General features: G+C 36.4%; 1 protein-coding gene across 3 annotated transcripts in view; it reads left to right on the plus strand.

Moving 5' to 3' along the window:
* The window catches only part of LOC134212419 (platelet-derived growth factor receptor beta), a 538,624-nt gene that overhangs the window by 356,414 nt on the left and 167,061 nt on the right, over positions 1-15,149 (plus strand). The window contains exons 13-16 of one of the 3 annotated variants that reach the window (XR_009979273.1): positions 8,685-8,862; positions 8,918-9,262; positions 9,332-10,496; positions 10,569-11,110. Coding sequence is in view for 2 of the 3 variants with exons in the window: in XM_062690251.1 (XP_062546235.1) it covers positions 9,879-10,496; positions 10,569-12,347 (2,397 nt within the window). In the remaining variant the exon portion in view is untranslated. Of the gene's footprint in view, positions 1-8,684; positions 8,863-8,917; positions 9,263-9,331; positions 10,497-10,568; positions 13,083-14,833; positions 14,843-15,149 lie in introns of those variants that run through there. The other 2 variants (XM_062690251.1, XM_062690252.1) reach the window with 2 other exon arrangements.

Raw genomic sequence — 15,149 nt, forward strand, 5'->3', positions numbered from 1 at the left:
CAAGTTATATATATAATCATAGAGTCGACAATGTTTCCCACCAGAAACATCCTAGGCCGGACCGAGAGTCCAAAGCACCCTCTCCCAACTGGTGATATTACGCCTTTGCTGGAAAGGCTAACTGAATACCTGGATATACTTAATAATTTTTCTGAAATTGCTGCAATGTGTTCAAGTGACCGCAAATAGATATGAATTGATTAAAAAAGTCGAAATCATTCCCCAAAAGTGCAATTTTGATCTTTCTTATGAGTTCTTCTCATTTTCATAATGCAATAGAAAGGCGCCACCAACGCTAAGTGGATTAATGTAAGTTTTAACATTTTTGTTGCTCATCCAATACATGCATTCATCTTTACGACTAGGTGTTCCGTGTTCGGTTAACCCTATCATTCTTAATTGCTATGCTTTTTTTTTTACTTGTCATAAGACGAGTTTGTACAATCCCATTGAATTCCACCACTTAATTGTATCTTGACAGATACGTATTTCGACCTCAACAGAAAGGCCGTCTTCAGTGTTTCGTACTTGACTCGACTTTTTTTTAGTTATTATTTATTATGTCATTTAAATTTCCTCTGGCAGTTAGGATTTTGTTACAAGTTGAATTGAGCCGTGTAGGAATTTCTGGAATTACAATATTGCAATCCCTGTTCTTCATATTACGCTCTACAAAGCGATGTTGAATAGCCATGTGAACCTTTGCAACCTTTGAACCTTTATAAATCACGCACATAACAATTGAGTAGATTGCACTCACTCTCACATACACACATACGCACACACACACACACACACACACACACACACACACACACACACACACACACACACACACACACACACACACACACACACACACACACACACACACACACACACACACACACACACACACACACACACACACACACACACACACACACACACACACACACACACACACACACACACACACACACACACACATTTTTTTCACACACAGATTTTTTTCAGCAGGAGGAGAGAAGCGAAAAAATTGGTGCCGTATTTCTTTACTTCCCGATAAGATGAATGTATTTTCAGTGAGTGAGATGGAGATCGAAACAGTTCCCCTACATAATTCACGACATTTAAAAAACTGCTAATGTTTTTTTTTTCATTTTCGACTGAAAGCGAAATGAAAAGACTTCCGTGGGTCAAACAATTTGTGCTGAAAATTTAGTTTCTATCCATAGTAGTTTTTTTTTTTTTTTTTTTTAACTAATTTTATTTGCTAATTATCTAATACATGCATTCATCTCTTAGACTAGGTGTTCCGTGTTTTCTTAACACTATCATCCTTATTTGCTATGTTACGCTTTTAGTTATTATTAATACATTTCAATTGCCTCTGGCAGTTAGAATTTTTTCCTCTGGTTCAATTGAACCATGTAGGAATTACAATGTTTTCAACTTAAACTAAACTTAACCTATTTTATACTAAGGGTACAAGGAGTTAATCGTTGCAATAGAAGATTGCAACGATTTTTGTCTAAAATTGGAAATTATTTTGTTGGACATTTGTTGCAATGTCTCAATATTAGAAATTCTATGAAGTTCATTGGTACTATACCACGGAGGCAACTTCAGAATCATTTTCAAAATTTTATTTTGAATCCTCTGGAGTGCCTTCTTTCTGGTATTGCAGCAACTAGCCCATATTGGCACAGCATACAACATGGCAGGTCTAAAAATTTGTTTGTAAATCAAAAGTTTGTTCTTAAGACAAAGTTTTGATTTTCTGTTTATAAGTGGATATAGGCACTTAATATATTTGTTACATTTGGCTTGAAGGCCTTCAATGTGATTTTTAAAAGTTAATTTTTGATCTAGCAGAAGTCCTAAATATTTAGCTTCACTAGACCAATTAATTGGAACCCCATTCATAGTGACAATATGTCTGCTAGAAGGTTTCAAATAAGAAGCTCTCGGCTTATGTGGGAAAATTATAAGCTGAGTTTTGGAAGCATTCGGGGAAATTTTCCATTTTTGCAAGTAAGTGGAGAAAATATCCAAACTTTTTTGCAATCTACTACAAATGACACGAAGGCTACGCCCTTTGGCTGAGAGACCTGTGTCATCTGCAAACAAAGATTTTTGACACCCTGGTGGTAAATCAGGTAAGTCAGAAGTAAAATGTTATACAATATGGGCCCCAGTATGCTGCCTTGGGGGACACCAGCCCTTACAGGTAATCTATCAGATTTAGTATTCTGATAGTTTACCTGCAGCGAGCGATCTGATAAATAATTTTGGATCAGTTTAATGATGTACAGAGGAAAATTAAAATTCATCAATTTTACAATCAAACCTTCATGCCAAACACTGTCAAATGCTTTCTCTATATCAAGAAGAGCAACTCCAGTCGAATATCCTTCAGATTTGTTGAGTCGAATTAAGTTCGTAACTCTTAATAACTGATGAGTGGTTGAATGCCCATGGCGAAAACCAAATTGCTCATCAGCAAAAATAGAATTGTCATTAATATGAACCATCATTCTATTTAAAATAATCTTTTCAAACAGTTTGCTTATTGAAGAAAGCAAACTGATTAAGCGATAACTAGAAGCCTCAGCTGGATTTTTGTCCGGCTTCAAAATTGGAACAACTTTGGCGTTTTTCCATTTATCTGGAAAGTATGCCAATTGAAAACATTTGTTAAATAAATTAACCAAAAGGATAAAGAGCTCTCAGGAAGTTTTTTGATTAGTATGTAGAAAATACCATCATCACCCGGTGCTTTCATATTTTTAAATTTTCTAGTAATAGATCTCACTTCATCCAAATTAGTTCCCAACGAAGGGTCAAAACATTATCTTGGTTGAGAATGTCTTCGAAGCTTCGTGTAACCTGATCCTCAATTGGACTAGTGAGACCTAGACTAAAATTATGGGCACTCTCGAACTGCTGAGCAAGTTTTGGAGCCTTTTCGCCATTTGTTAATAAAATTTGATTTCCCTCTTTAAGCGCTGGAATTGGCTGTGGAGGTTTTTAAGAATTTTTGTTAATTTCCAAAAGGGTTTCGAACTGGGATCCAACTTCGAGACATTATTCTCAAAGTTGGTATTTCTCAGAATAGCGAAACGTTTTTTAATTTCATTTTGCAAATCTCGCCAAATAACTTTCAACGCGGGATCGCGAGTTCTTTGGTATTGCCTTCTTCTCACATTTTTAAGACGGATCAGTAGCTGAAGATCGTCGTCAATAATAATGGAGTTGAATTTAACTTCACATTTCGGAATTGCGATGCTTCTGGCTTCGACAATTAAATTTGTCAAAGATACGAGAGCATTATCAATATCACTTTTGGTATCGAGAGGAATATCAACATCAAAATTCCTATCAATATACGTTTTATATAAATCCCAATCAGCTCTATGATAATTAAAAGTAGAGCTGATTGGATTATAAATGGCTTCTTGTGAGATTTCAAACGTCACAGGAAGGTGATCAGAGTCAAAGTCAGCATGAGTTACCAATTGGCCACACAGCTGACTTGAATCCGTTAAAACTAAATCAATTGTAGAAGGATTTCGACTGGAAGAAAAACAAGTTGGTCCATTGGGATATTGAATAGTATAATATCCCGCAGAACAATCTTCAAATAAAATTTTACCATTGGAATTGCTTTGAGCATTATTCCATGAACGGTGTTTGGCATTGAAGTCACCAATTACGAAGAATTTTGATTTGTTGCGAGTCAGAATTTGAAGATCAGCTTTCAACAAATTCTTTTGCTGCCCATTGCATTGAAAAGGCAAGTAGGCTGCAATGAAGGAAAATTGTCTAAAATTTGTTTCAACAGAAACACCCAAGGTTTCAAAAACTTTGGTTTCAAACGAAGAAAATAATTTATGTTTGATACGTCTATTAATGACAATGGCGACCCCACCACAGGCGCTGTCAAGACGATCATTTCTGTAGATAAAATAGTTTGGATCTCTTTTAATGGAGAGTCCTGGTTTTAAATACGTTTCAGTTATAATGGCAATATGCACATTATGAACTGAAAGGAAGTTGAATAATTCATCTTCCTTACCCTTTAGAGAGCGGGCATTCCAATTTAGAACTTTCACACAATTATTTGGATCCATTGAAACGGAGTCCGATAACAATTTTTTGTGTACTTTATACCAACCTGAACAGCTTCAGGTATGGTATTGCTTTGAACATTGCATCAATCATGTGATGCAATTGTTCAGTTAAAAATCAAAATCGGAAGCAGTCATGCTACCTGAATCGGCAACATGACCGTTATTTTCCGTTGGGACATGGGTATAAACCTCATTTTGAGAAGAGAAATTTGGTCTACCAGCAGCGATGTTTGCATACGTAGGTACATTGGAAAAATTGGAATTTACTGAAGTGCTTGCTACCCGTTGACGAGCGGCAAAATTTGTTTGTGAATTGTGGTGGGTATCAATTGCTCGACCGGTAACCGGTTTCGAAATTTGAGCGTTTGAAAAATTTCTACCCGTCGAATCTGGGATCCGATTGGAATTTCCCGTTATCAATTTTGCACGGGAATTCAAAACTTTTTTGCGTGAAGGGCATTCCCAGAAATTGGATTTATGATTGCCCCCACAGTTTGCGCACTTAAATTTATTGGAATCTTCTCTCACAGGACATGCGTCCTTGGCGTGAGAGGTTCCACCACAAATCATGCATTTAGCATCCATGTGACAATGTTTGGTTCCATGACCCCACTTTTGGCACTTACGGCACTGGGTAGGGTTTGGAAATTTCCCCAGGCCTGCGGAAATGTTCCCATGTAACACGGACATGAGACATAATACAGGCCTTTTCCAAACTTTTCATATTATTTAGTTCACTTTTGTTAAAAAGAACTACATAAAATTCTTGAGAAATGCCCCTCTGGGAAGTACCAGAGAGGGGTTTCGGTTTTCATCTTAATTACTTGGACTGGTGAAAATCCAAGTAATTTAGAAATTTCAATTTTAATCTCATCCAGTGATTTGTCATTCATTCATGACCTTTCAAGACGACTTTGAACAATCGCTCAGTTTTGTCGTCGTATGTGAAGAATTTATGGCGCTTCTCAGTTAAATAGTGAAGAAGACGTTTGCGATCGTCAAAGGATCCCGGCAAAACGCGGCAGTCACCCTTCCTAGCAATCTGAAATGAAACCTTGATCCCCTGAAGGTTACTCAAAATCTCATTCCGGAAGCCAGAAAACTCGGCAACAGATACCACAATTGGCGGAATCCTTTGCTTTTTCGCATGAATCGAATCACCTGGGCTAGAGGTAGATTCGATTTGCTCAATTTCATCATTAATCAAATCGAACTGATTGCTCAGTTCGATTGGAGAAGAATTATTTCCGATATTAGAGTTAGAAGGAATATCTGAATTCTCCAGCTTCCTTCTATTTTTCCGCGCTTGGGCAGGACGGTCTTGAAACCTTGTTTCTTTGAAGGAAGTGGAGAATTCAGAGACTCCCCCTTCCTCTTGTTTTTGTTAATACTCATTGCTGAGCGTGGAGACGTGACCTTCTAAGAGGTTTTTTTTTCCCAGAACGGTGTCCCTGCAGGATTACCACCGCTTGTCGGAATTTTACTTCCGCAAACGGGTCCAACGTAAAACGAAGGCACGGGTCCTTGCAAAGATCGTAACGGGATCAGTGGGTACAAATAGCGCTAAGAAGCACTGTTGAAATTAAAATAGCTTCGGGTAGTATTAAAAACTTCCTTCCGCAAAGAGAGAAAGAACCGCACAGCACGAAAGCACGATGCGGTCTGAATATCCATAGTAGTAGTTTCAAGCTTCGTATTCCTATGCAGGTCTTCTTCAGGAGTAAAGGTTGTGTGTGGGTTTTATACAGGACTCTACGAATCTTGGCAGCTTTTATAAGTCTTGATCAAAACCAACATATAATTTAACTGCTGGCTTTATGTCAGGTCCATTTTTTAGCTCTGAGGAGGAACACAGGAGCATTATAAAACCTAAAGAGCTGTGGTTTTTATTGGAATTCAAAACGTAGTTCTCAAGCACTCTTGCGGATCTAATTAAATGACAACTGAATAAAACCAAAATAAAACTTTAAGCATTTCTACATGCCGTAATAAAACCTCTATAAAACTAGTATAAATCTTCGAAGCATTGAGATTGTTACTTGGGATTGAACGGGTACATGTGCACTTTACGATCCAATCATATACAGAAATACGTGGTTGAAATTCAAAAAATTCCCAGAACTTATTAGGGCATCCAGGATCCATAATATATGAAAGTTCAAAACAACTCGAAACATTTCGGGCTCAATTGATTTGAATTCTCCTTGAAATCCTTCTATCCTTCTAAATCCTCCGGAAAGTTATCCACAAATTCCTCTGAAAATCGTTATGTAAATAACTATCAATAAATATATTATTTCAGCTTTTTAGCTAATGAATTACAAATATGTATTTTATTTGCTGTAAGCATCGGTTCCAAGCCACCAGCCAATAGCTCCCGCAACAATACATACGCAATTTCTTCCCAAAATTCTACCTGAAGTTTCTTCAAAAATTTCTGACGGAAATCCTCCGATTTAGCTCCATAATTTCACTTGTAAATCTATAAGAAATTCCTTCGGAAATTCTTCTAGGAACTTCTCGAGGCATTCCTCTCGGAACTCTTCCTTTAATTCGTACGGGATTACTTCCAGGAGATTTTCCGGGAATACCTCCAAACATTCAATAGCGAAATCATCTAGCATTCCAATCTGGAATTCTTTTGACAATTACTTCAGAATATCCTTCAAGAAATCCTCTAGAAATATCTTCATGAATTTCTTCTGGAATTCGTCCAAGTATTTCCCCAGAAATTCTTACAGGTATTTTTTCGGGAGTTTGTTCAGGTACTTCTCCAGGAATTCCTTCAGGAATTTCTCCGGGAGATTTTCCGCGGAAGTGTACTAGAATTCCTTCCGGACTTCACTCGAAATATACTTCGATATCTGCCAAAAGTTCTTCCAGAAATTTCTTCGGAACAATCCGCAGAGATTTTCTTCAGCAATTAATCTGGGAATACTTTCAGGATTTCATCTGGGAATTTCTGCATTAATTCCTCCTGGCATTTTTCTGGGAATTCCTTCAGATATTTTTTCGGAAATTCCTTTAGGAACTTCTCTAAGAATTATTTCAGGACTTCCATGTGGGAATTCCTCCGGAAGTGCTTGTGGGAGTTCTTCCAGTAGTTTTTCCAAGAAATTCTCCGGTTATACCTCCAGGAACTTTACAGGGAATTCCTGGACGATATTTAGCAGAAATTTCACGGGAAATAGGATTTCTGAAGTTCCTTCAGAAATATTTTTTCTCTTCCTCTAGGGTATACCACTGGATGTTCCTCTGAAGTTCCACCAGTAGTTCCTTCGGGAATCCAATCAGGCTTTTTTACTACAAACTCCTCCAGAAGTTCCTCGGAGCTACACAGAAGGTGGCGCGTGGACTCAAGGATGGCTAGTTCAGGCGCAAATAAGAGGTGGTCCAAGGGATCGGAGTCGGCTTGATGGGTCATACCGGTGGTCATGCTCTGTGGTCGAACTCGATCCTTTTGTCGATTGTTTTGTCCTGTGATGTAGTCCTGCCTCCCTCGTTTGCTGTTGGAGGTGATCCCTAACCCCGCACTTCCTGGACAACCCAGGATGTCTGTTGAGCAGATTCCCCCTCCATTGCTTAGGAAGAAAAAAAAATACACACATACGCACACACACACTCACACTTATGTGGATTTTTAGAAATAATTAAATTGGCTTATTTCCTTGTTTGCAGCGATAATGAAAAGAGAAATTGATGAAGAACCTAAAACCGGTTCTGCTGAGGAATCAGACTTACATGGTCATGAAAATGATGATCATGAGGAAGCTGATCTATCATATGAAGAAGTTAATATAGACAATATGGCTATTGTACAATTATTACAATCCTTTCACGTGTCAATCGAAGTCATCAACAAGTTTCTTGGTGAGATTAATTAACTTGATATATCATAAGCACTTATTTATTCGAAATTGCTTTGTAATTCAGTTAATGGTTATGATTTGGAGTCACTGAAAGTGATTGAACGACAGGAAATTGAAGAACTACTGGGTGATCCATTCCTTGGAGACAGGACTAAAATCATTCATGGACTGAATGTTTGGAGAAGCTCACAGGTTGTTACATAGCATATGTTTCTTAAGAATTTGAAATAAAATTTCAAATTTTCAGGATCTACCACCCGTATCCTCTCCGTTGAAGTCTGTTAGCAATCAGACTCAGATTAAGGACAACCCAGTAAATCTGAAAAGGGAGAGTTGTTCAGCTCGATTTCTCATCACCAACTCAGCCAGAGGAAGACATATTCTTGAGACTTACAAATCATCGCCTATCCTAACAAAATCACAGAAAAGAAGTATTACCCATATTGTCGTTGACGAGTTTAAAGATATGTACGGTAAACTTACTCACAATGAACTGTTAAGTCGCGCTACCGAATTGAAAGAACTTTTTCCATCAGAATCACAGGTGATTGAGTTTTTTTTATTTTTAATATTTGTTGTGCTCACAATTACTGATATGCAGTCATAAACAGCATATATTTCTTTGGCTGACTTATTATTTATGTGTTATTGCTAGTGCTTCGTTTATCGTGTGAATACAAAATATTACTTTTATCTGCAGGATTCTTGGTATCAGCCGACATTTTCTATGGTCGCGGGGAAAAAAACTAGAATCGGAACTTTGCCTAGAGGCTGCTTGTATGATCGAAACTGCAACTACGCCTGCCCCAAATCCACGCCACGAGAAGTGAACGATAGCGAAAATATCACTCCTTCAGTTTCTTTTTCGGATGCTGATTGTAAGGTGTTCAATTTGATTTTAGAATCGTATACTAACAAAAAAAATGCTTTTAGGGATTGAGTATCAACAAGCTAAGACATGGATTAGGCACCACGAAGACGAATGGGCAGCTGTTATGCAAAAATGGGCATCTACGAGCTCTTTCCGCTTATATGAACTGTCGAAGTTGAGAATAAGATCAAGTGAAGCTGTTCTGGAACATTTTCCGACACTCAGGAAATCCGACGGGTATCAACTGGCACGTATCGATTTTGACTCGAAGTTCCGTACAAAGAACTCAGCGCTTTTCGACAAATGGAATGGGTTTATTGCATCGATTAAACCTATTCTTCTAGCAGATGTAACTGACAAGTCTGGGAAAGAGATCCTGAAATTGCTGGAAGCTGAACTGAATGAGGGTAACTCAGATAATGATTGAATAACTAAATTATAATTGAATTAAATCATTACTTTTATTTTGTTAACAGATTGTCGAGATGTTGTATACTCGTTGCTGTTGCCGTACATTTTACCATGCGCTGTTGTGAATCTTCCGAATAAATCAAAGTGGAAACCAAGTTACATCGAAAACCGAAACAGCTTTGTTTTCTGGGTGCAGAACATAACGGACGTTCAACCGAAGGTAGAAGCCTTCCAGAATGCACGCTCTAAGAGTAGAGGAATGCCTTCGTGCCCTTTGGTAATCGTTGTTGGACCTGAATTATCTAAACTGAACTTCTTCATCGTATCGTTTGGAGATGTGTTCTACCAGCTTCCTACTTTTCTGAAGGCGTTAGACATCTGCTATAAGCTTCACAAAGTCTACAACTTGGAGTTTGCTGCGGAATGTAGTGGACCTTGGAATCTTCTCGATCACGTCATCTATGAGTTCCCGCTTGGAACCGCTTGTCGGGCGAAAGTGCTTTCGATCCACAATGTGATCAACGCTAGATGTTAAATATGTTACGCTGTCCGTCATCATGCTGTCGATGGGAGGGTAGTTCAATTCCTCAATATCTTCGCCACGCTGAACGAATGCATGACCCACTACTAGGATACATGTGTGTAAAACATTGCGGTCGAGTCCTTTCTTCGATTACTAGCTTGCGAAAACATATAATATCTTGTACAAACAATGTTATAACTGAATACAACCGCACCGAAACTACAGTTGATAATATAGAACAAACACACAGTACTATTGATGACAACAGCAAACGAAAAGACGAGGACAAACATAGAAGTATTTCCATAGAAAATAATTCAACTGAAATTGAAAGAAAGAATGATACAAGCGGTTACAATGATCCCACGAAAACAAAAACTGTTGATGCAAAAAAATTAAGCATGGCCATGACGTTAAAGTGGCTAAGCGAAAACGGATTAGCACGGAAAGTGGCATTCGAAATCAATAAGGATATAAAAGAGAACATCATCGAACCCCTAGGCTCAGTAATTGATGAGCTAGAAAAAGCGGGAGCTATGACTAGTACGTGTAAGGAGTTGCTTTTCACTACACTTGGAAGCTACGATTGTACATCAGAGTACAGATGTATACAGCAACTAAAGAAGGAAGGATTTTACAACGATCCAATATTCATCACTATTAATGGGGAGCAACTGTCACAGTCTGCTGAAGCGCTTTCAGAATCGGTAATAATTTGAAAATGATTGTGATCAAAGAATGCATGCTAAATAACTAAATGATTTTTTATTTCATTTCAGGGCCATGAACAAGTTCAAGGAGTGTTGATGCCAGTAAAGTTCATGCTACAAACCTATTTGGAGAGCGATGGAGTATTCGATACCATAATGAATAGTTTGAAGCTGTCTAATGATGGTGTGATCCGCTCTTTGATTGATGGTTCTATTTGGCAAGAGAGGACTTCAGGAATGTGTTGTAGCACCGTGATCCCCATTAATATCTATTTCGACGATTTTACCACCGGCGATACATCATCTTGTCATTCAAAATCCACTTCTATTTGCGCCATATACTTAAATATACCTTGTATGCCGGCTTATTTGTTAGGAAAATTAAGTAACATAATAACCGTAGGGTTCATAAAAACCGAAGACAGGAAAAAGTATAGCAATGATAAAACACTTTGCCAGTTGATAGACTTATTAATCAATTTGGAGGTAGAAGGCATCACAGTTAAAGTTGACGGAGCAGACAAAAAAGTGTTTTTTGTACTAGGATTTGTACTTGGCGATAATTTAGGTGTAAACGGAGTGTTGAATTATGTTGAAAGTTTCAGAGCTAACTATTTTTGTCGAGTTTGTAAAAGGAAACGAGTTCTGACGGAAACAGACGTTAAAGAATATCCAGGAGTGTTTCGTACCATTGCCGACTATCAACATGACGTTCAGTTAAAAATCGTTTCGGAGACAGGGATCAAAGCACCTAGCATATTCAATAAAATACCCTCCTACCATGTGACTCATAACTTCGTTTTCGATGTCATGCATGACATTTTTGAAGGCGTTTGCATTTATGATCTACAGCATATATTGTATTATTTTGTTTACACTAAACAATATTTTAAAATGAGCGTTTTTAACGAGAGAAAAAATAACTTTGTTTACGGAAACCTAAGTTCTGACAACATAATTCACGATATTCAGGATCAACACGTTAAAATGAAAAAAATCAAATGCACTGCCAGTGAAATGAAAACTTTGATTACATTTCTTCCATTAATCATAGGTTCTCTAGTACCTGAGAAGGACGAGGTATGGCAGCTTACATGTGCTTTAGTTAAAATTGTTCACATCACAATGTTGAGAGAGATTCCTTTTGCACTTATCAAAGAACTAAGATCAGTTATTAGCTTCCACCATGAACTGTATGTAAAACTATTTCAGGATACTCTCAAACCTAAACACCATAATTTAGTTCACTACCCCACTGCAATTTTGAAAGGTGGCACACTGCGTTTGCATTGGTCAATGAGATTCGAAGCTAAACACAAAGAATCTAAAGCGTATTGTAGAGTAAACAGTAATCGCATTAATATGTGCTCATCCATAGCCACAAAAGCCAACTTCAAATTTGCGTACGATAGAATGAACAACAATTTCATTTTTCCAAAAATATCGTATGATAATAATCAGATATATTTAAGTGAACTTAAACCTCATGAGCACATTGATTTTGAATTGAACAATATCGAAATGAAAGCTGTTAGCTTTCTGAAATACTTCGTCAAATGCGGAACTCTTTATAATAGGGGGTCAATATTCATTATAACTCGAAAGAAAATGATACAAATTTTTAAAATAGTTGAAATACTGTTCAACAATTATAAAAAACTTTTTATTTTATGTGAGAAGTTTGAAATTAGTAGATTTAATGAACATTTACAATCCTACGAATTGAATACTAGAACTACGATAGAGTTGGTAGATAGTATAGAATCCTGTGAATCAGAACTTATAAATTTACATGTAGTAAACGATATTACATATCTACGGCTTTGTAACTATTACCAAGCAGGGTAAAAAATTGAACCAATAAGTTTACAAAAAAAAACTATGTACGCAATGAATAAAATAGTTTGTAAGAATCAACGTTAACAATGAAACATTATTATTTATGAAATCTTCCTAGAGGGATTTGCTTACTTCTCATAAGACACTCGTATATTTCATATTCAAATTTAGATTGTTACTTAACTTACTTAATTGCAATTGGAACGACTTTATTTCGAGTCGAGTAAAATATCCAGGGTTTTTACGCGGTTGAAATTAATTAATTTCTCGGTTAACCTGAACTTTCACAGCTCTTTAAATACCACCTAAATTTCCTTTGATTTTTTGTTATTTTCTTCGTCTTAATCGACTTAAACCAAACCGTGCAAAAAACTGGGTGTTACTGAAGACGGCCTTACTGTAGAGGTCGAAACAGATTTATAAAAAGTTAAAATTCAGTGGTGTGTTTTATTAAATGGAGTAATAAACAGTAACTCGTTGTATGGCAAATGAACAATAACAATGTATAAAGTATATTTGCGATAAATATAATGAAGATACATTATTATATAAGACATAAATAAGTTGCTATATTAGACATTTGAGGCCTTAAATCCAGTGTATGTTTTTTATTCGTCAGTGTAAATACATGCCATAATTATAATAAGTAACGAGAATGTACTATGAAAAGTTATTCTGTATTGTTAACCATTCAAACAATCTAAGAATTGGACTTTCTAATTTTTTTTGCATCGTACGTATTATTAAATGAAACATCTGAAACATAGTAGTGTTACGTAAGGGGTCGTACACTTATTACGTAAGCAATTGTTTTTCGACCCCCCTACCCTCATGTAAGATTGATTCCATACAAATATTTTTTTATTATTTATATTGTGCAAAAGAAAACGCAAAACTGCTTACGTAATATGTGTACGACCCTTAAGGCCATTATTTTCTGATAAAAAAAAACGAAAGAAAAAGAGCAAAATACTTCAAGTGGCATATTAATTGAATAAGCTAGTTTCAAATCAGCTGTTTTGATTAATATGGCACATTTAAATTACGAAATCAGAGCTGCTACAGCATTGGAACTACCATTTAATTTCAATTAATTTTGTTGGTTATTCCAAACAACATTGATGGTTATATCAAACTTTACTGTTGTTAATTCCAAGCAAAATATTAGGTCAAATCAAACTGAACTTTATTCAAATCAAACTAATGGTTTGGTTGAATTTACCTACGATTCCTTTGCTGTCAAAATCAGACAACCAACATTTTGGTTATTTCAAACAAATATTTGTTTGTTTGAGTTGCAAATTCAAAACAAAAACAAACTGAAATATTAGTTTATTTTGAACTATGGGTTTGGTCGAAGCAAATCGGAAATTTGTTTGTGCATATTTCAAACTTTAAGTATGGTTGAATCAACCTAAATTTTAGTTATTTTTACCAATGTTTTTTCTCCGTGATGCCATGCTCATCAAACTATTTCATGTATTACGCGACGCAAAGAATACACTAGTACACTAGAATAGTAGGGGTATTCATGTAGGGTGGTATTTTTAACAAGGCGTATTTGCTAAATGTTTACCACTACTTTCATGTGAACGCTCCACGCAGTGTACTCTGTATATTGATGTGTAAATAAACAAAATTATCTGTTCTATATTTTCTTATGTCAAAGTATAGCGAAAAGAGAGAATAATTTCATATTGTTCAAATGGTCTGGAATGATTGGTTGTAGCTTATTTGAGAATGAAAGATGGAAATTTTTAAAATACTTCTAGATGCAAGGGGCGCACTTATGAATATGCATGCATGCGACATATATTTCGACTATTATCTATTATTTAGCGCTATCCGTAATTCTAAGTCTAGACAAGACATGTGAATTAAGCAAGTCGCTTGAATTAAACGCGAATTGAACGTGTAAGCACCTTTATTTAATTCACTTGAACGAAAAAAAGTTGAATATGTTCAACTTTTGGCAAGTCAATTGAACTCAACTGAGTTGTTTAATTCACTTGCCCTGTTAAAACGCAGCATATAAGAATGAGAAAAGCAGCCTCGCTCAAATGTCATGTACAACCTGTAGTGATAGCAATGAGCTTATTAAATAAACGCACATAGGAACTTGTCGAACCTTGATTATTTAGAGCAAGATTCCACGTTTGTTTTTTTTTTTTCTGAAAAATATCATATCAATACCCTTGAACATGGTATTCTAAATCGGTGTAAACAAATACACATCAAAATCGAAGTGTATCGGCATACAGTCGCGTAAGTCAGATTTCCTTTGAAAGAAATACCAGCTCGTAAATATTTGGCTAAATATACCACGTATACAAGAAATACACTGAATACCAAGCGCTACGTGAATACCCCTACTATTTGAACACTTACCCAAGCTCATTCAGCAAAATGTAGTCATGTAACTACTGTTCTGATGTTGGTTTTTCATTGAAGCACCCAAATGAGTGTTATAATGAATATTATGCAACCCATTTGAGTTTCATAATGTTCATTAAAGCACCCATTTCGTTGGTATGGAAAAGTAGGCCGTTTTATCACTCAAAGACGAACTGTAAATCAGATATTATGATCAGGAATTGCTAAAAAAGATATTTTAGTTGCCAGATAAAGATTGTCGCTGTCGTCGCTGTCCGGAACACCTTCTGCTGGCGAGGATAGGGGATCTAAATGTCAATGAAGGAAAAATACATACGATTTGACAGTTAGTTACCACACATGTTTCGAATAACAGAACAAAGGGAACCGTGTCGCTTCGGTTCTTTCGGTCTTTATCTGGTAACTAAAATATCTTTT

This window comes from Armigeres subalbatus, chromosome 2 (genome assembly GCF_024139115.2).
Source record: "Armigeres subalbatus isolate Guangzhou_Male chromosome 2, GZ_Asu_2, whole genome shotgun sequence".
In the NCBI taxonomy this organism is placed as follows: domain Eukaryota; kingdom Metazoa; phylum Arthropoda; class Insecta; order Diptera; family Culicidae; genus Armigeres; species Armigeres subalbatus.